Source organism: Psammomys obesus, unplaced genomic scaffold (assembly GCF_907164565.1).
Source record: "Psammomys obesus unplaced genomic scaffold, mPsaObe1.curated_primary_1811, whole genome shotgun sequence".
NCBI classification, from domain to species: Eukaryota; Metazoa; Chordata; class Mammalia; order Rodentia; family Muridae; genus Psammomys; species Psammomys obesus.
Window position 1 is genome coordinate 14,813,402 of NW_026585504.1, and position 22,003 is coordinate 14,835,404.

Here is a 22,003-nt window from a genome sequence, read left to right on the forward strand (position 1 = left end):
CCCCAGGGAGGCCCCATCCATTCACCAATTTCTCCTGGCTCCCTTACCATAGCCCTATTGCCCAAGAGCTACCTAAGGCCCAATGGCACAAAGGCCCTGATGGTTCCACAGACTCCACACCTCCTCTCAGCTGAGCAGCACTGCCAAGAAAAACCAGAGGGCAAGTGAGAAAACCAGTTGAGCTCTGCCCTGTCAGAGGTGGCGGTGGAGCAGCTGGCCACACCCCCAGTGTCTCTGGGAGCCTTGGCATGGAAGGGGAAACAGACAATCCAGGACCAGTTTCCCGAAGCTCCAATTCATCGAGCCGTCTGTGGGGGAGCAGAGCAGGAGCCAGAAGCAGCCACTATGGCCCAAGGTAGGGAAGGAAGCCCCCTGGGGTAGCTAGAAAACGGGGACAATGAACACCCAGAGACGGCATGGGTGGATAAGCCACAAATACGGCGCTGATCTAGGAAGGAAGCCAAGAAGCTTCGGGAGCCACTGGTCCCCTGAGAACCAGGAGGCAGGGTGGAGGTAACCGCGGCGGCCTCCACAATAGGGGTGGGATGGGTAAGGCAAGGGATTAGGCCATTGGGATGCCTGTCCTCTGACACTGGCTAGCTTTTTCACACTGGCCAACTCACTTATCTCGTTCCTGCCTCCTGTGTCAGGGTCTGGACCACAGTCTTGAAGATTCCTTACAGTGTCAAAGTTCTCTGAATCTTCCTGTCTTAACTCCAGAAGTCTTCCTACCATCATCTTCTGTCTAAACATCCTCTCTAGATGAAGAGCCGCTCTGAAGATTCCATGAAGCCTGCTCTAAGGGATGGGCTTTTAACTTACTCTGCAAATGCGGAATCTTCACCTTCGTTTACTATAAATGATATAATAAACATTTTTACTATTTCCTTAATTTTTTATGTCAAATGGGTATACATTTTAACTATAAAGGAAATACATGAGGCTCTAATTGGAGTAAAATAAAGCAGTAATTGCAGATAAAGTTCTAAGTGCCTCAACCTCAGCCTGAATAACCATTGTTTCCAGTTTTTGGCACGGACATTAGTACTCACGTATGTGCTGACTATAATCAATCGGATCAACACGTGCTGTTATAAATCCAGATGTTATCATACTATTAAATATAAACTTAATGTTTTTTTTTTCACTAGCAGCATGTCTCAAGCATGGCAGTACCCGTGACGATAGTAAACCTATCTCAATATTTTCCATTTTGTATGGTATTCTACAGTATCTGATTTAGTCACCTCATCCTCTTCTAAAGAACACCTAGATCATTCCCACTATTTTAGGTAGACAAGCCATCTTACAGTCAGCATTCTTCTGCATGCTTCTGGATACTCATGGAGAAATGTCTCTCTAGGGCAGATATCGAGATCACTAACTTTATAAGTTCTCCCTGCCATCTTGTTATTTCCTTGTTATTTTCCTCATTCTCTCCTCACTTCAAGAAGAAGTACTCTCATCAACAGCGAACAACCTATTTGAATATAAGTAAACAAAATATGGTATACCAAAACAATGAGCTATTACTCGGTCATGAAAAGGGAAGCTAAGCGCAGCCTCTGGGTGAGGAAGCACCCACGTGTCTTGGGGAGGCTGGCTTGGCCTGTAGTGTCTCTGGAGGATGTGTCTGAAGTGCTTCCGGTCAGGCAGGTGTTGTCCCACCTGCTGAGCAGCCTCAGTCACCCACAGACCTGAGGCAGTCGGTGCTCTCTGCCCAGTCAACTGGTCTCCAAAGGGATGAGCTTCTTCTTCTCCTTTTTTTTTTTTTTTAAATCAAGAAAAAGTCAAGTTCTTTTCCAAGTTGCAGAGTTGGAATGTCCTTTCTGAACATGAGTTGCTGAAGCCAGCAACGAACAGCAGCTGTTGGGCAACGAAAGAACTTGTGACTTGAGTCACAAATCTTGATTTAATGTGAGACAGAACCATCCATTTTTCTTTTGGAAGCCCGTTTTTTCATTCCCCAGGTGTAGATGACATGAGATTCCATCTATACAAGGTTTTGGTAAAGGTTAAATAGTAGACAAGACTTGGATAAAGTGCTGAGAGAATCTAAAACTTGAAATAAATGCAAGCGGGTTTTCATAAGATAGAGAACTCTTCAAACAGCAAACGTCCATGGACCTGTAGGAGCTGATCGTTATTCTTACATTTTTTATGATGATGATGACCAACTAGTTAGTGAAAAGATGTATGTTCACAATAAACAAAAATAACCCAGACATGTTTAGAAGATAAGGATTAGCCTGGGTGTGGCGGAACATGCCTAGCAGCTTGGGAGGCTGAGACAGGAGGTGAGGTTTAGGCTAGCCTGGTGGGTTTCAGGATAACCTGTGTAATTGTGATCCTGTGTGACTCTGGTCCTGACTCTTTAAAAAAAAAAAAAAGATAAAGACTAGCGTTTGTCATGATACTTCTATATAGTTGATTTGAGTCATAATTGTTTCTAATGGCTTTATTGAAACGTAATAAAGTCCATCCATTTGAAGTAACACAGTTAAGCGTATCCATACGTTTCTGAAAGTGTCACTACTATGTAGTCTCAAAACATTCTCATCTCAGAAAGAAGCAGAGGCAGGTTTGGTGGTGCACACCTTTAATCCCAGCACGCAGGAGGTGGAGTCAGGAGGATATCTGTGAGTTTAGAGCCAGCCTGGTCTGCAGAGTGAGTTCAAAGATAGCCACGGCTATATAGCTAGGTAGAGAGGACCTGTCTTAGAAGGAGAAGGAAGAGGAGAAGGAGGAGGAGAGGAGGAGGAGAAAGAAGAGGAGGAGAAGGATGGAGAGGAGGAGGAGGAAAAGGCATTTAGGCCCCTAAACTATTTTGAGTCTTTATGGACTTGCCTCTTCCAAACATTTCATAGAAATGGCATCATACAAAATGTGCTCTCTTGCATCTAACTCCTTTCAGTAGCCACACTGTTTTCAAGGTCCATCCATATTGTCATGTGCTTAGCTTGCACAAGCCCGTATTCTCAACTAAACTTTTCAGCTACTTCTGTATAAAGTTGCTCTCTGCATCCATGTATAGGCTTGGTGTGAGTGTATGTGCTGACTGTTTGGTGGTGTACAATAAGGAGGTGGGTCACACGGTGAGTCTGTGTTCAACATTCTGAGCGGATGCTGGTGTTCTCCAAAGCGCTGCACCATTTTCTAAACCCACCAGCAAGGTCTGAGTGTCCCCTAGCTGCATCTTACCAGCACTTGCTCGTCTCTGATACCTTATCATAGCATCCTCATGGGTGTAAAGCAACACTTCATGCGTATTTACATAACGACCCGAGCATCCTTCCATGAGCTTATTGTCTTTTTTCTATCTTGTTTAGGTCTATTCAGATCAGTTGCCCATAGTGTGTGGAGAGACAGACCATAATGATCATGTTGGGTCATGGGACAATCTTATGGAATTGGTTCTTGCCTTCTACTATGTAGGACCCAGGGACTGAACCTAGGTTGTTAGGTTCATACAAGTGCTTTACCCACTGAGCCATCCCCCTAGCTCCAGTTTTTTTATTTTGGCTCCTTGTTTTTGTACTGTAGGATTCATCTACCCATCCATCCATCCATCCATCCATCCATCCATCCATCCTGTTACAAATCCCTTATTAGCTATATGATTTACAAATACATCCCCAAATTCCATGGATTATATTTTCATATTCTTTATTACATCATTGAAGCAGGAATGTTTTAATTTCTACAAAGTCCAATTTACCTGGGTTTCCCACTGATTCTGCCTCTCTTGTCGTATCTAAGGGATCATCGCCTAGTTCAAGAAAAGGAAGATGTACCTGTTTTCATCTATGAGTTTTATAGTTTTAGCTCTCATGTTCAGATCTTTGACCCACTGGGTTAATTTTTACATATCATGTGAAGTGGGCAACCAACTTCATTCGTTTTTTAATTAACTTTTAAGTGTTTATTTTGTATGTATTGGCGTTTTGCCTGCATATTTGTATGTGCACCGTGTGTATGCTTGGGGCCCGCAGAAGTCAGAAGAAGATCCTCTGCTGCCATGTGGGTCCTGGGATGTGAACCTGGGTCCTCTGCAAGAGCAGCTTGTGAACAGCCACTGAACAGCCCGACACTTCATTTTTTACAGTGATTATCTGTTTATCGAGGCACCATTTTTTGAAGAGATTTTTTTTTTCTATATTCAGGGGTGTTGGATTTTGCCAACTAATTAGGTTAATTTATTTTATTTATTTAATCAAAGACAAGATAAAGCAGGTCGGTCTCTGTCCTTAGCTCACATCTCAAATTCATGACCTCTTCTTACACTGTTACTGTTAAACGCACACATATAAAACCTCCTGAGTGAATTTGATGTTGTCTCATATACAATAGACCTTTTTTTTCTAAAATTCTCAGGTCTAGCCCACTGATCTGTGCCTGTACTAATGCCACCCCAGAATTACTTTATAGTAAAACTTAAAGTATAGAAGTGCAAGCCCTCTGTTTTAAGATTGGCTTAGTGATAGATTCACTGAGTTTCTGTAATCCCAACACACTGTAGGCTGAGGCAGGAGGATTGTCATGAGTTCCAGGCTACATAGCAAGATAATATGTTACCCTTTCCCTCAAGGAAGAAATAAAAACATTGCTTTGACTATTATGAATCCTTTCTTCTTCCCAATTAATTTTCTGATCCACTTGTCAGTTTCTGCAAAATGGCAGTTGAGATTAAACTCCAACTCCTCCCATGCCCCCCCCAAACTCATGATCTCTCCTTCTTTGTTATTGTCACAAACACATAAACGTATGTATAAAACCTCCTGAACTCATTTAGTGTTGCTTGTGTTTAGGGGTGACAACTTGGGATTGGCTTGGCTAAGCAATCAGGGAGCTCATTCCTGGAGAAGATTATCTCAGGATAGAACCTTGTGAAATTCCCCCATCCACACTGTCATGTCAATTACTGTTCATTACATAAGTCTTGTTTAGGCAGCTGAATGTTCAGATTTCATAGGATCCACAAGACACCGTCTAGCAGCGGACATGCTGCTCCTCAGGCTTTTATAGTCTCTCCTCTTTTTCATGGTTTCTCCTGAGGCTTAGGTATAGGGGTTGCATTGTAGCTGTAGCTGTGGGGTGGGCTGTTGGGTTTTATAGGTGTTATGTTGAATCTAGAGTCAACTGTCACTAGAATAGTACTATTGTCTACTGTCATTTGAATGACAGCGTCTTCAAATCCGTGAACATGGAACATTTTTCCACTATTTAAGCAAATTTATTTAAATGATATTTGTGGTAAAAGTTTTGCATTCTGTTGCCGACTTGTTACTATTTCAATCTTTTGCTGTTATAAATAGAATTACTTTTACATTTTTTCTCAGATTATTCATTGTGAATATATGAAAATAGTTGATTTGCATGCTGCTACTGAGTCCATCCTGAAGTCTTCCTGTAGTTGTTAATTCTAATTTGAGAGCATTATGATTCTTAGATCATGTGTGAATGGAGACAGCTTTACTCATTTCCTATCTGAATGTCTTTGATCTCTTTTCCTTGCTTAATGGCCCTGGCTGGAACCTCCAGTACACTCTGCCTTTAACAAGACAAGAACAGGCAAGAGCACACATAGTCATATTTTGTTCTTTATCTTAACAGGAAAGCATCCAGTGTTTCATTATTAAATATGACTAGCTGGGTTATCGTGATAAGGATCTCCCTTCTTAGTTTGTTAAATATTTTTTAACCTAAAAGGGTGTTGCCAAATGACTTGGGTCATTTTTTTTTTTTTTTTTTTTTTTTTTTTACTCGAAGCACAGCCAAGATAAAGCAGGTAGGTTTCTGTCCTCAGCTTACACAGGTGTTGGAAAGGAGACAAAAAAAGGTAGTTAAAAGCTGGATATGGTGGCACACACCTCCAACCTCAGAACTCCAGGGACTTAGCAAAGAAGAACACGAGTTTGCAGCCAGCCTGGGCTGTTAGTAGGAGACATGACAAGAAATAACAAAGAAGGAGCTGGAGAGATGGCTCAGTGGTTAAGAGCACTGGCTGTTCTTCCAGAGGATCTGGGCTTAATTTCCAGCACCCACATAATAGCTTACAACTCTCTGTAACTCGGCTCAGGCAGGCAGCTCAGCAATGCACATAAAATACAGATAAATAAATCTTTCTTTAAAATTAGTTTTTTGAGACAGGGTTTCTCTGTGTGGTCTTGGCTGTCCTGGAACTCACTCTGTAGACAGACTGGCCTCAAACTCATAGAGATCCACCTGCTCTGCCTCCCAAGTACTGGGATTAAATGCCACCACCATCCTGCATTAGATAAATAAATCTTAAAAAGAAAAGAAAAGAAAGATGATAAAGAATGTCCGAGCCTCTTATGCTGAGGCTCAGGAGAGTAAGCCCCAGGATAAATGGATCGATGAAGTGTAAGCAGTTAAGATTAAGAGCAATTCAGTTCAATGCTGTAGAGCAGTCCAAAATGGGAAGAAGGGTGGACTCATTAGGGCAGGTTTCATGAGGGAGGGAGGTCTTGGGAGACAGGTGGGATTTGGCTGAGGGGTGAGAGGCTGGTCTAGCTTCCTTTCTGTTGCTGTGATAAAGCACTGACCCAAAGCAACTTAGGGGAGGAAAGGGTTTACTTGATTTAACAGATTATAGCCCGTCACTGAGGGAAGCCAAGGCTGGAGCCTGGAGGCTGGAGCTGCTGCCAAGGCCGTGGAGGAGTCTGCTTACGGCCTTGCTTCCCCTGGCTTGCTCAGCTGCCTCTCTTCTCCCACCTAGGACCATCTGCAGAGGTGGTGCTACCCATGGTGGGCTGGGCTCTTCCACCTCCCTCAGCATCTGAGAGCACACCCCACAGACACGCCCACAGGCCAATCTGATGGAGGCAGTTCCTCAGTTAAGACACCCCCCCCCCTTCCAGATATGCCTAGGTTCCTGTCAGGCTGACAGCTCTATGACAGGGGGTGTTCTAAATGGAGGCTGTGGCAGGAACAAGAACACACGGATGGTCAGCCCGAGTGAAGGACTGATGCCGGGGGTGGGGAGAGCTGAGTGCAATCAGAACTTAGTGTTGGATATGGAGGGCCATGCGGGGGCTCTGTGTACAGCAGACAGCAGAGCGTCTTAGAACTTTCAGAGCAAATGAGATGCTGTGATCAAACCGTTCTTCGGGAAGGTGGGTGGGGTGCTAAGGGAGGTGGTGGGGATGCTCCAGGCAGGCAAACTACTGGAGCCTATTATGGTCACCAAGGGTGAGATGAGGAGAGCAGAAAACTGCAGGCACTTGCAAAGGGACAGCCGACCTCAGGGAAACTGTAAAGGAATGACTGAAAGGACTTGGTTACCTACGAATTGACAGAGGCTGAAGAGAGGGGCGATCCCATTGTAAACCGCACTCAGGTGACTGGGGAAATCATCAGATATAGCCCTCGGGGGGGGGGGGGGGGGCACGCTAGAGAACAATGTGATAATCTGTGGTTTAGCAGAAGATTTAGCAGAAGGCTGGGAGCGTCCTTTCTGACTTTGAGTCTGCAGGTATCAGGGGACCGAACACATGGCATTGGTGGTGGCAGAGAGCCAGCAAGTTGCCAAAAGCGGGGCAGCTGTGCTAGGGGCAGGCAAGCCAGAGGCCTGCTCCCAGGTTTGGAGGTTGGTGCAAAGACAAGTGAGATCATGCGCTTGCATCCCAGGAAGTGGGTCTCAGACAGTATCTGAAGGCACGCTGGTGAAGGGAGCATCGGACCTGGGCAGGTTTACAAAATAAGTCACTCAGAAAAACCGTGTGCCCGCCAAGTGTGCAGGGAAGGAGCTGACGGAGGGTGGAAGAAGTAGGGGCGGAAGAAAGGAAGGAAGAGAAAAGAGAAATGGGCACTCATGGCATCTCGTATAGCTCTTAAAACCTCACCTACCCGGGTAGTGTGAGAGACTCCGTTCTATCAACATGGAAACTCAAGTGCAATTGCCAACTTACTTCCTTGAGTTTACACGACCAGTAGGACCAGGCCTCACAACCCTGATTTTTGTCTGTCCCCATCACAGGGTTAGAGGTGGCCCTCACAGACCTCCAGAGCTCCCGGAACAACGTGCGGCACCACACGGAGGAGATCAGTGTTGACCGCCTCGTTGTCCGCCGGGGTCAGGCCTTCAGCATCACCCTGTACTTTAAGAACCGGGGCTTCCAGCCAGGCATAGACAGTATCATCTTTGTGGCTGAGACTGGTGAGGAACTGGCCCACAAGATGTGTGTGTGTGTGTGTGTGTGTGTGTGTGGCGTGTTTGTGGTGTACGTGTGTGATGTGTATGTATGTGTGGTGTGTGTGTATGGTGTATATGTGTGTATTTAGGTGGTTGGTGTGTGTATGACGCGGTGTGCACGCATGTGTACGTGTGAGGTAGAACATGGGGGGTGAAGTGGAATGTGCGTGTGGTATATGTGTACGGTAGGTATGTGTGTGTATGTGAAGCGGAGCATGTGTGTGGCATATGTGCATGTGTGTGTGTGTGATATATATATATGTATGTGTGGATGCGTGGCGCATGTGTGTGTGTGTGTAGTGGAACGTATGTGTGGTATATGTGGCTCTGCGTGTGAAGTGGGACATGGGTTTGTTTTGTGTGTGTATGTGTGTCTGTCTGTCTGTCTGTCTGTATTATGAAGTGGAGTGTGTGTGTGAGCGCATCCTCATTGAGCAGGATCTTAGAGGAATGGCAGGTCGCCATAAAGAATCTTATTTATTCTTCCCTCCCAGGACCCTTGCCAGACCTGGCCAAAGGGACTCAGGCGGTGTTTAGCCTCACCGGCAGTGGTGGTCCAAGCCCCTGGATTGCTTCCCTGGAGGAAAACAGGGCCACCTCCCTGGAAGTAAGCCTGTGTGCCCCTCCGATGGCAGCTGTGGGTCGGTACTTCCTGAAAATTCGAATCGACTCCTACCAGGGTTCGGTCACTGCCTACCAGCTGGGGGAGTTTATCCTGCTCTTCAATCCCTGGTGCCCAGGTAAGTACCCCCGTGGGCTCCTTTACTTCTGTCTCTCTGTCAGTGCCAACAGGGACCCAGGCTCACCGGTTGGCAGCCCCTGATCCTTGGCCACCATAAGCCCCTCAAGCCCTTGAATTCAGTACCTAACCTCCAACAACCAGGCTGGGGAGACCTTGATATTGATTTACTTATTTAGAATTTTAAAATTATGGTCTGGACTTAAATAGAAAACTATTACGTTTAACCACCATCAACATCTCCCTTCATTATCTATTTTTAAGTTAATTTGGACTTTTTTACTTTAAAAGTGATAAATGCACACTATTTTGAAAGATTTGAGGAAAGAAACAAATGATAAAAGTGAAAGAAAGGGTGAAAAGAAGAGGTTTGAGGAGAAAAGAGGGAGGGAGGGAAAAGGAAAAAGAAGGAAGGGAGGGAGGGAAGAAGGGAAGCAGAAAAGAAAGAAGGGAGGGAAGAAAGGAATGGGAAAGGAGAGAAAAGGAAGAAAGGTTTAAGACTCCCCAGTCTCCAAGTTCCATTTTCCTAGTGGAAGCCTTATTACTGTCCTTTGTGTAACCGTATAGAGCTATGTTATGCTTGAATATGTGCACATTTGTATCTATCTGTATGTTGTAAGTTCTATGATATATACCCAAATGTGATTATACATACCAGTCTCCAATTTGCACTTCTTTTTGAAATATTCACCTGTGCCAGTACTTGGGAGGCTGAAGCAAGAGGATACTGTGAGTTTGAGGCCAACCAAGACCACATAGTGAGTTCCATACCAGACTTGAGGACTTGTCAACACACACACGGCCTCCAAGACTGGGCTTTAGACTTGAGCATGGGAATATAAGGGCCTGTCTGAGAGGTGGGAGGACCATGTACATGGTTTCTCTCCTGAGCTTGTACCCATGTCCTAGAGAGAACAAATGCTGGGATGGAGCCAGGTAGTTGGTACATTCAAGATCAACAGCTGTCACACCACCAGACCAGGGAGGTTTGACTGGGAAGCCCCACCCTACAGTTCAGGGATGTTTGTGACTTCAGCCATGAACCTACAACTGTTTGTCACACTGGTCCAAATCCTGGAGAGAACCCATGTCAGTGTCAAACCCTTCCTGTGCCAGCTCCTCTCAGAATGGCTCCAGGTGCCCTCTCCAGAAAGCTGGTTCTACAGGACTATGAGAATAGCAGTGGACATGACTCTTGCTTTGTGTCCTCTCACTTTGGTTCCCAGCGGATGCAGTGTACCTGGAGAGTGAGCCGCAGAGGCAGGAGTATGTTGTCAATGATTATGGCTTTATCTACCAAGGGAGCAAGAGCTGGATCCGCCCATGCCCCTGGAACTATGGGCAGGTGAGTCCCAGCCCACATAAGCCCCAAACTCATAGGGAAAGGGGAGCCAGAACAGGGTGAAGTGCTTAGGCTAACTAAAGAGCACGTGAAAAGCTTCTCGGGTTGCTGGGGAAGCAGCCATAGGAAGGAGGAGAAAGTGTTCTTTGCTGGTCACATCTACTTGAATAGGATTTAACGGAAAGGACAGCTACATTCAACGGAGGAAGGGCTAGTGCGATCATAATGGAAATGATTGCACCTGACATTTTGTGCTTTAAACTGAGTTTGCAGTGGGGTCTTACACTTTCTCCTGACCTCCCCTGCTGCTGGAACTTGATATCAAATCTGTCACATACATACACAGTATATATGTGTCCCTGAATGTCTCTACCAAAAACAGGGCTGATGAACAATGACATCTCTTTCATGACCCCAATCCAATGTCTTTTGCTGGTTTGCTGGTCTTGATAATAGACTTTTTTTTTTTCATTATAAGCAATGCATAATCGTTAAAAAAAAAAAAAAAGAAAGAAAACTTTGCCAAGGTGGGTTTGATGGTGCATGCCTGTAATATCAGTGATTGAGAAGCTGAGGCAAGAGGATTTCAAGTTTGCGGTCGGCCTGGGATACATAGAAAAAATCCTTTCTGAAAAACAGAGGGCTGAAGATGTTTGTCAGTTGTTAGAGTATTTACTTGACATGCACAAAGTCCCGGGATTGATCCCCAGAACCGTATAAACAGGGTGTTGTCGGATACCCTTGTAATCCTGGAAATGAGGAGGGAGAGGCAGGAAGATCAGAAGTTCAGGGTCACCCTTGGCTAGGAGATCCTTCCTGGAAACCAAAACTAACCACCCAACCAAATAGAAAAACAAAACCTTTGCAAAGAAACATTACAAAAATGGGTACTTAGAACACCGAGGTTAATCACTGCTACCAGCGTGATTCCTCTTCACTTTAATTTCTATGTACAGTCTAATGACTTTGTATACGAAGTATCTAAACTCATTTCAATGCTTGACAACTTTTGTCTATCTAAAAACCTACCTCCCATTTAAAGTTTGGCCCCAGAAGGGACCAAGGTCAGGGAGGGAAGAAGCTGATCTAAACTGAGCCCCAGTTCTGAGAGCACTGAGAAAGGAGATCAGCCTTTGGCCCCTTAGAAGAGGTGACAGCAAGGACAATCTGGAGGTCCTCATGGAGCCCTGGATCATTTAAATAAAGGCTCCTCACCAGGTGTTGCCCAGACAGAACTCCAAATAAACATGACAGTCAGGTTCACTCACAGCCAAGGCTCACTCACAGCCCAGGGAAGATTTATGTCTCAGCTGGTCCCGACCCCTCACTCAGTATGGGCATGTAAGGGTGTTGCCATCAGTGAGAAGAGGAGTGAAGAGTTTCTGTTTGTGGAGCTCTGGCTCCCTCCCTTTCTGTCTTTCTTCTTCAGAAAGCATATGTCGAGCAATCTGTTCAGTACAGGGAGGAAGGTGAGGGAAGGAGATACGGACGGAGATAAAGGCAGCACTGTCCCTCAGGGATACATAGACAGTTGCTTATCTCACAGTGGGGTTGTGAGACTGAAAAACAGGGCCAGGGTGTTCTGGGAACCAGGATGAAGGCTCTTGGTTTTGGCCACAGATCCTGAGGAAGCTTCCTGAAAGAGAAGATGCTGTGTTTGAGCTCAGTTATTCAAGTGAAGGCCAAGGACAGGCATGTACAAGGTCAGAAAGACCAGAAAGGTTTCATCTTGGCAGAGATCACAAGGAGTTTGATGTACCTGGAGCAAAAATTGCCAGGGTGGGAGGATGTTGAGGTAAGAGGCTGGAGATGTAGAAGGGTGCCTATTGCTGGGATGAACAAACATCTACTCACTCCAGATAGGGAACCCATGACAGACCAAAGTACAGATATCACCAAAGTCTGACTTAGCAAAACAAAGACTTTATAGGGGTCACTTAGGAGTGATGAGTTACCTATAGGAGCAGAAACAACTCAAAGACAGTGGTATCACCAAAATCCCACTCCAGCATGGGCAATAGCTCACAAAGGTTTGAAACCTGGAGCTCAACGCACAGCTTACAGGCAGCTGTAGAGTAGGGGGAGTGTTTTTCCAGGTAGCTTTGTCGGTCTGAGCCTCTTGCAGGCAGTTTGGGGAATACATCTTTTTCTGGACAACTCACCTGATCTGAGCACTTCTGTTGGTAGTCCTTATTGCTTATATGGGCTTGGGGAGGGAGGGGCCTAGTGAATCTTGTCAGTATCAGGGACTTCCTAAGCTTCTCTGCAGGATGAAATGTTTCACCTGCCCTTCAACATCCCAAGCCGCAACAAGCTTTGCTCTACAATGGAGAGTTTAAAGTTTTAATCTCAGAGCAAACTGCTACACAAACAGAGCCAGATCTGAGAAGGACTTGAAGGACGCCACAAGGAGGCTTTGGCTTGGACTCTTTTAAGTTATAGGGACCTTTGAACACTGTAAACTAGAAAAGTGACTTCCCTAAAGAAGGTAGGCCAGGGAAGCTTAATTCTGCTTATTGACCACTGTTCTGTGAGAGTAAGTGCACTTGTTTATAACTGTTTGACAAAAATATGTAGAGTTCCTACTGTGCACCAAGCCCCATGCCAGAGTGGAGTTGAGTGTTATAAAGAGAACTTGGACTGACAGAGCATACCCTCAGACAGGATAGCTAGGCCTCAACTACATTGTACAGCCAAGTTTGACAACCAGAGGGGACAAACCCACAGAGGACAGTGTTCCAGAACTCGCATGTGATTGGTCAGTCCAGAGCCCCAGAGCTATGAGTACCAAAGCAGGTAGGTGCTCTTCCTTTAGTATCCTCCAATAATAAATTGGGTCACTATGTAAGTGTGGAATAAAAGGAAACATGGCCTTAATAACAGCCTCTTAGGGGTCCCAGGAATGTGGAGATGGAGGAGGAAAAGATGGAGATGGAGGCAGAAATAGACTTTCCAATGACACAACAGTCACTTCCAATGAATGGTGAGCCATTTGGCTTGTAGCACACATGGGCTGTAATGCCATAGCTTTGAAGCCATGCGCCTTCCTGGGAGGCCGTTCCTGGCTGTCTTGTTTGACGACTACCTTGCAAATGGGTTTTATTCTGCAGACACACTCCACTGGGGAGCTGAGTGGTATAGGTTGTCCATTTCCTTATTTGTCCGCACACAGCAAGCGTGTGGTGTCTCCTTTCTCTTCATCCCCCGCAGTTTGAGGAGAATATCATAGACATCTGCTTGGAGCTGCTAGAGAAGAGTCTGAACTTCCAGGTTGACCCATCCACAGACTGTGCCCTGCGGGGAAGCCCCGTCTACACCAGCAGAGTTGTGTGTGCCATGGTGAGGTCCCTGGTGTGCCCGGCCCAGGGAGGAAGGAAGCAGTATAAGGGGACCCTGCCCTCTCACAGCTGTTAGCTGCAGTAGGAGAATGAGTTCAAAAGACAGGGACCCTCTGAGAACAAGGCCATTCTGAGTGAGACCGACACTGTGGGGAATAGCTGGTGTGGGCCATTGCCTTCCTTAACTCCAAATTACATGTTTTGAGGGAGAAGCTGAATGTTGGAGAATCACCTTGTCGCTTCTAGATTTCCTTGGTTCAAATGTGTTCTTAAACTGCCCAGAGCCAAGCTCCTGCTGTGTAGGAAGTTGAAACAGAATAGCAAATTGATATAAGCTTAAGTCGGAATAGCTCACCACCCGCCTTCGATCTCCCCAGCAGATCTGGAAGGTCCCAGGTGAAGTGAGGTCAGAGGTCTCCCTTGTGTCTCAGGCTGGTGGTCCGTCTCCTCAGTAGCCTCCACACCCCATCCCGTGGAGGGAACAGATGTTTCTAATACTTCTTCCTGGCTTCTCCTTAGATCAACAGTAACGATGACAACGGAGTGCTCAATGGCAACTGGAGTGAGAATTATGTGGACGGCGTCAACCCCGCCGAGTGGACTGGCAGTGTGGCCATCCTGAAGCAGTGGCATGCCACAGGCTGCCAGCCAGTGCGCTATGGGCAATGCTGGGTCTTTGCTGCTGTCATGTGCACAGGTAGGTGAGGCGGGCCCCGCGGGAAGCCAGAGCGGCAGGGTAAGCCCCTCAGAGCCATTCTTGTCTTAGTCTCACAATTCCCACGAAAGAACAGTTGGAAGGTAGCTGTTACCTGCAAAAGCATCTTCTCGCTGACCTCCCCAGTTTGGGCTTATTTCAGACAGTGGTTCCGAAGTAGAAACCCCACACATGAGGGCTTAGCCCTCTGCCCCCTGAGCTCATGCAACCTGACAAAACGTTCCTGCAAGAATGGGGACGCTCCAGGTCCAAGAGGGACTTGAGATGAAATGCTAAATAATTAGATAGCACTAAAACCAAATTATGCTGTTTCTGGCTTAATTAAGTTACGCACACAGAAGGGAAATGAGCATCTGGCCTGGAGGGCTGGGGCAACAAGGCAACTCAAGTGGAATGACCTTGACTTTGGAGCTGCCACAAGCACAGAGGGAATTAGGGGTCTGATGAGGGTCAGGGAGGTAGAAGATGGGGGGAAATGGAAGATCGATTTTTAGATAGAAACGAGAGATCACATCAACAGAAGAGAAGCTAAAGGAATAGATAAATGTGCAGAAGGAAGAGAGAAGGTTGTGGTTTGTGTGTGGCAAGAGTGCAGAGTGGAAATACTTTTAAAAGAAGTGACATCTGGAAACGAGTCACATGCTGGAGGTGCTGAGAGGAGGTCTCCTGCTTTACCCGGGGGGCCGCTCTCCTGCTCATGGTCCCCGCGCTCATTCTGCCCTCTCTCGTCCTCTTGTTATGCATGCCCATGTCCCTGAGTTCTCTCAATCAGTTAGTCATCATTCCTGCTTTCTAGAGAGAGGGGCCAAGTCCGGCTTTCATCACAGCACTCTTTTAGGATGCAGGGGTCAGAGCTGCAGCAGCTTCGCATTTATTGAAGGTTCAGGCCTTCTGCGCAGAAATAACCTATGGCGGGCGTGTATGCCGGGCCAGGCTCCAAACAGAATCTGAAGGCCAGAGAGGCTGCTGAACGTGCTGCATCAGGCCAAGGGCATGAGGAGATCTCTGTCAGCACTGACAGAGTGTGACAGAGTAGGCCACTGCTGCAGGCCCTTAGCTAGCATCTGCCTCTTCTGCTGCTGCAGATCCTGAGCTTGAGCTGGATGCTTTGATGGCCCAGTGATAAGACATAAATAATTCAACAGCTTTGATGCCAAAGGATGAGGAGATTAGTGTGACGTGGGAGATCTGAGTCATCCAGAAGGCAGAAGGACTGCTGGGCAGGAAACCCGGAAGGGAGACTCAGAACTCTGATCCCAGCACTCAGGATGAAGCAAGAGGATCACTGTGCATCCAAGTTCAGCCTGGGCTGTATGAGGAGTTCTACACCAGGCTGGGTCTGGGTACACGTGCGCACACTCTCTCTCCCTCTCACACACACACACACACGCACACACACACGATGGAAGGGCAGGATGGCTCTGCCTCTTGTGTAAGATAACGAGGAAACGTTCCAGTGTGGAAAAACTGAGTGTGTGTGTGTGTGTGTGTGTGTGTGTGTGTGTGTGTGTGTGTGTAGAGGAGAGAGCTGGATTTGGGAGTGGCAGTCTGGATGGAATGGGTGATGACAGAGGTGGAGACAGATGGAGGTTATGCAATGGCAAGCAGGACAATTAAAATGTTTTTGAGAATCATGGCCCTTCATTGAACTCTTGCAAAGACTTAGGCAGTGAGCAAATGTGGCCCACTCCAGCTATCGCCCAATTAGCTTTCACAAAGGGCCACCATGCCAGGTGTTAATAAATCTATTAGTCTGAAAGGCTCATCTATTCGCCCAACAGCTCCCAGTGGAGTCTTTCTGCTCTAAGTGCCGTGTTCCAGCCATGCTTGGATACAAAGATGGAAAAGATGCAGACACTTTGGTCCCTCACCAAAGTGAAAGATAAAAGTTTAGCTAAAGCGATTATGCCAATACAGCTGCCAGCACGTGTATGAATGATATCATTATTATTCCATAGCTGCTACAGTGCTCATGGGCATTTCCTTGGTGCCACACACTGGGTTAAAACCCTGCAAAGGAAACTAACAGTGAAGCATGTGAACTCCGGAAGGAGACTTGAATAAATAACTTTTAATCTCCTGATACAGTTGGTGTCTTGGAGGCTTACTGGCTCTGTCTGCTAACCTAGGCCTCGTCCTGGAAGCTTCTAGCCTCTGGACCATCTAACCTAGGTCTAGAATGTTTTCAGCCGCTAAGAATTACTGCTTAATAAGCTCACCCTTAATGAGCTCTTAGCTGGCTGGTTCAACTCAGCTGTTCTGGCTCAAATTCCTCTCCTAGCTCACTTTTCAATCTGGTTTTTCTTTCGGCCTCTGAATTGCTCTGTTTCGCCTCAAACTAACTCCAGCAATCTTTTCTGGCTCCTTCTCTTTCTCTCTGCCACCTGTCTCTTACTGTCCTGGCAAAAGTGCATTTTCTCTCTCTGATTGCCCCTTAAATAACTTCCCTTTCCTCTCTCTTATTCTGAGAGTTGGGCATATACTACTCTGTCAAGTCTTTCTCTGATTTGTCTCTTATTTCTGCCACTCAGTTAGACATCACTTTCAAACATGGATGTTTCCTTCTACAAGCTAATTTTACCTTCATTGTTTGGGATTTAAGGCCTGTACCACCACACCTGGACCCAAGCTTTTCTTTCCCTGAAACTTGCCTTGAACTCAGATCTGCTTGCCTCAGTCCCCCAGATTAAAGGAGTGTTTGTATTCCAGCCAGATCACACAGACCTAGATCTTTGGATGTGATCTTTTGCCAAGAACAGCCATGTTCTGAATTAACATTGTTACAGAGACTTCTTGGGATTTCTGCAGTCCCTTGATCCATAAAGAATACATTCCAAGACCTCCCCAGAGATGCCTGAAACCCTGCTGGTACCAAAGCCTATTTATATATACCATGTGGTTTCTTATATACTATGATAAAGTATAGTTTAATTAGGCACAGCAATAAATTGGTAACAATAACTAAAATAACTCGGGATAGTTAGGTTGTTACACTATAATAAAATTGCCAGCACTATTACTCTTGAACTTTGGGCAGTTATTAAATAAACTGAGGGCTACTTGAACCTAGCACTGCAGGAGCACAGCAGGTGATTTGATAACCTGGAAGGGTGCTCAGTGGCAAACAGGAAGTGGTGTATACAGCATGGACACTCTGGACAGAGGAATGATTTATGTTGTGGGCAGGACAGCTGAGGTTTCGTGCTGCTCAAAACAGCACAGGATTTAAAAACCAAAGAAATGTTTATTTCTGTAATTTCCATTTAATGCTTTTGTTCTTTCATGGATTTGGGGTAACTAAAACCATAGAATTTGAAAAAAAATATATATATATATATTTCAGGCAAATCACTTGTGCCTCAGTTTACTAAGCTGTGAGGAAGTTAATGGTACCTGAGGCCTAGGCTTATTCTCCATAGATACTATTTTATGCTATTTTAGAAATTAATCAATTAATAGAACATCCAAGAAATTATGCAAATTATCATGTGAGAGGCCCAGAAAAGCTTTCTGCTTCATCCTTTGCATATATTTTTTCCTCTGGCCGGTGCTATTTATTTAATCCATCTTAATTGTTATTTGTATATGTGGGCTGTGCACCATATATCATGTACTGGACAATATTCACTCTCCTCATCTCTTCTGGCTTACCTTCCTGTTATCCTCTCCCTCTTCCCCGATGGTTGCCCTTCTGTTCTCCTGATGTGTGCTCCAATGTGTCTGCATGTGTGCATGCAGACATCTCTGTTAAGCGCCACATATGAGAGAGCGCACACAGTACTTCCCAGTTCCGTCCCCAAAATGACAATTTCTTTATCTCTCTAGTTATTGAAAGGACTGTGTGAGTTCACACACTGACAGAGCCTAGCTAGAGTGAGTGTTCAGTATTAGCTAGGGACGTCTTGGTTGATCCCCAAATGACTGTAGGCTTCTTTCATCTTCTCCATCTCCAAATCGAATGGCATGTAAGAAGAAAAATAGTCTCACCTTTCAGTCTGCTGCAACTGTAGGCCATCGTCTAACTCTCAGGCTGCACTGCCCAGGAACGTGGCTCACAGCTGCCATTTGCCTGGCACCCACTGTGCTTCCCGCTCACGCTGGACACCTTTTGTTGCTTCTGATCCTTACCACCACCTGTGAAGCTGATGCCGTTACAGCTGTCTCACAGGTGAAGCTTAATGTGACTATGTGATTCTGCTGTTTTGCTTGAGACCAGGTGTCTCTCTATAGTTCAGGCTGTCCTGGTACTTGTTATGTACACCAGGCTGGCCTCAAAGCCTGTCTCTGCTCCTCAAGTGCTGGGATTAAAGGTGAGCTCCACCATGCCAGGTCTGAAAGTATGTTCAGAAGCTGGGAGTGTAGCTCCCTGACAGAATCTTAGTTTGGCACGCTGGAAGCCCTAACTTGAGCCACAGGACGACCGAAAAGGGTGTACTCTTCCCTCTAGAGACCTCCTCTTTTTTGACTGTCAAAGATAGTCACTTTAATTGCCTGTAGAAAAATTACAAAAGGAGGCTTTGTGTACAACGAGGGTATATATAGGATTTTTTTGTGCAGAGAGTTTTCTTTGGCAGCCATTTTTAGGTGGTTACTTGGTAATTAGAGAGAAATTCCTGGCTCACCTTTCTGTCTCAGAGCCAGCCTCCAGAGAGCTCCAGGGCACAGGCCTCTTCCTCTTTATGGCTTCTATTCTAGAAGAGACTGGAGCCTTCAGCCCTCGGGTGGGGTCTGAGAAATAGCCTAGATGCCTTGCACTATAGTAGTGCAAGGGGGATCAGGGAGACCAGAAACAGTGTCTGAAAAAGCTCCCCAGAAGCCATGTGCTTCCATGCATAGGTTGTGCCTAGAACAGGCAGGTGCAGACAAAGAATGTTCATCCATGGTTGCTAGGTCAGGGGAGCACAGAGAAACATGGAATGCCTGCTAGGGGGTAGATATGTCTTGTTTTGCGCCATTATTGTTGCTTTTGAAACTTTGTAGCTCAGGGATTTCTCACACTCCTCCCCTTCCTTCTCCTCTTTCTCTTTCTCCTCTTTCTCTTCCTCCTCCTCCCCCCGCCAGGTGCTGGAATTCCATATGTGCCACTGTGCCTAGCTTAGCGGGCTTTCTTTCTAAAGTGATGATGACAATGTCCTAGAATTAAATAGTCTGAATTGTTGTGTGTTGTCCAAACACACTATCAAACAGTACATTTGACAAAGGTGAACTGTAGGATATGAGTTGTGCCTTAAGAAAGTTGCCTGAGGAAAATCCAGGCATCCTGGAAACAGGCCTGCCCTGCTGTTTCCCGTACTCATACATGAGTTTGGGGTAGGTAGGGCAGCAGTGGCAGGGGCAGAAGACGCTATGTATAACTGACCTGTGGGGTTTATCCCTTGCTATATAAAATGAAACTCTCAGCCTCAGGAGCCACAGTGAGAACACTAGGCAGGAACTGATGTGAGAGATGTGGGCTGGGGCCTGGAGCCTCCCCTCTTCAGCCATGGCACCACACTTGTATGTCTTTCATTGATGGGATCCCACCTTGGAAAGACTTGCAGTAGAGTCTTCTATTTAAAGCTTTTGGACCCTTCCCATCTCAATGCTTTTAAAAGATTCATTCTTACTTGTGTAGTGGTCTCTACCAAGTGTCCCATAACGACCATTTCAAAACAACTCTCCTGTTCTCGCTCTTTTTATCAAGCTTGGAGTCTCCAAGAGGGAGCCTCATCCAAGGTCCTGATGCTTATTTTCCCCCAACCTTTCTTTGGATCGCAGTTTAAACTTGCACAATGCCCTGGCTAGAACGCTTATCTACCGTTATTTTCCACTGATTTACGAGCATGGAGACTGTGTGGAATGTTCCTTCATAGGGTTGTTGGTTAACACATGACAGCTATTTGGAAAGCTGTCTGGAACGTAGCTTTCCACAGAATTAGCTGTCATAATTGGGATACTGTTTTCATCTTTGCATCGTGGGCTCCAGTGGTTTGGCAGGGTCTTGTTTAAAGCTCTCCCCATCCATCTCCCAAACTTCAGTTCCCTATATCCTCTCCATCACACTCCTCTACCACCACCCCTCTTTCTTCCTGTCTCCCTTGAAATATTTAGGGTTGCTCTTGATCACATTCCCTACTTCGCAGTATTGTCATCCATGGTCTGCTTCCGGTCTCTCTTTTAAAAACCGTCAGTTACTTTTCTCCTTTTATCCAATAACTCATTTTCTTTGAGTCCCTACCCTCAAGACATTTAATATATTTGATATGTAGCACTGTAGTTGAAAGCGTTCTCACAAAAATGTATTATTATCGATGCACATTTTTCCTAATATTTTTTAGATTTTTATCGTATGTGCATGGGTGCTTTGCCTGCATCGTGTGCATGCCTGGTGCCTGCAGAGGTCAGAGAAGGGTGTCAGATTCCTCGGAACCGGAGTGACGGTTGTAAGCCACCATGTGGGCGCTGGAAACTGAACCCAGATCCTCTGCAAGAGCAGCACGTGTTCTTAACCATGGGGCCGTCTTTCCAGCTCCCACCCATGTACAATTTTTATTCAATATGGGTTTTGTGTAACATGTTATATTTTTCATCTGTAGAAATGCCAGTGGGCCTTCTCTTCTGCTTCTGTTTGCCTTCACTTGTTCATGTGTCCTCTGGAGCATACTGTCATACTATTTTAAATAGTTTTTTGTTGTTGTTGTTGTTTTTTTTTTTTTAGATCCTCGGTAGCTAATCCCACTACCTATTGTTTCTTGATCTGTCTCTATTGATCAGTGGTCTTTCTGGTTATGGGTTATATCTTTCTTTTTTTATTTTTTAAATATTAGTTACAGTTTATTAACTTTGTATCCCAGCTGTCTCTTGCTTCCTCATTCCCTCCCTATCCCCCCCTCCCTCCCTCATCTCCTCTTTGCTCCTTTCCAAGTCCACTGATAGGGGAGGACCTCCTCCCCTTTGAACTGTATCTTTCTGTGACTTTCTCTTTTCTTTGTACTTTTTGAATGGCCACTGGCCATTGGGCTATGTTGTTGAAACGATCCTTTCTCGTTCTTTCTGAATTCTGCTAGCTGGTTAAACTCAGCTGTTCTCCCGATTAACTTATTCAGTCTGGCTTCTCTCTTGGCCCCTGAATTGCTCTGCTTGGCCTAAAACTAACTCAAGCAATCTGTTCTGATCTCCTGACTCCTTCTCATTCTCTGGCTCATTCGGTCTTCACCTGAGTTCTCTCTCTCTGCAACCTGTCCATTATTGTCCCTTATATAGCCTCCCTTTCCTCTCTTTTCTCTTAAGAGTTGGACGTATCTATTCCGTCAAATCTTTCTCTGATTCATCACCTTTTCTGCGACTCAATTAGGCATCACTTTCAAACATAGATGCTTCCTTCTTAACTTTACCTTCACTGCTTGGGATTAAAGGCATGTACCACCACATTGGATCTTTCTTTTTTTTTAACCCTAAACTTGCTCTATACCAGGCTAGCCTTGAACTCAGATCTGCTAGCCTCTGTATCTTGGATTAAAGGCATGTTTATATTCCAGCCAGATCACACAGACCTAGAAGGTCTCTTGCTGGAACAGCCATGTTCCGAATTTAAATTCCTCTACACATAACCACCTCTAACTCCAGTTCCAGGGGATCCAGAGTATCTCTAACTCCAGTTCCAGGGGATCCATAG

The 22,003-nt window shown here is 45.7% G+C and overlaps 1 protein-coding gene across 2 annotated transcripts in view; it reads left to right on the plus strand.

Moving 5' to 3' along the window:
• The first annotated feature begins 345 nt into the window (after window positions 1-345).
• Tgm5 (transglutaminase 5) overlaps window positions 346-22,003 on the plus strand; it is a 34,020-nt gene continuing 12,362 nt past the window's right edge. The window contains exons 1-6 of one of the 2 annotated variants that reach the window (XM_055604110.1): window positions 346-355; window positions 8,000-8,179; window positions 8,710-8,955; window positions 10,181-10,299; window positions 13,507-13,635; window positions 14,154-14,331. In XM_055604110.1, the coding sequence (XP_055460085.1) occupies window positions 346-355; window positions 8,000-8,179; window positions 8,710-8,955; window positions 10,181-10,299; window positions 13,507-13,635; window positions 14,154-14,331 (862 nt within the window). The remainder of the gene's footprint in view (window positions 356-7,999; window positions 8,180-8,709; window positions 8,956-10,180; window positions 10,300-13,506; window positions 13,636-14,153; window positions 14,332-22,003) is intronic. The other variant, XM_055604116.1, reaches the window with a different exon arrangement.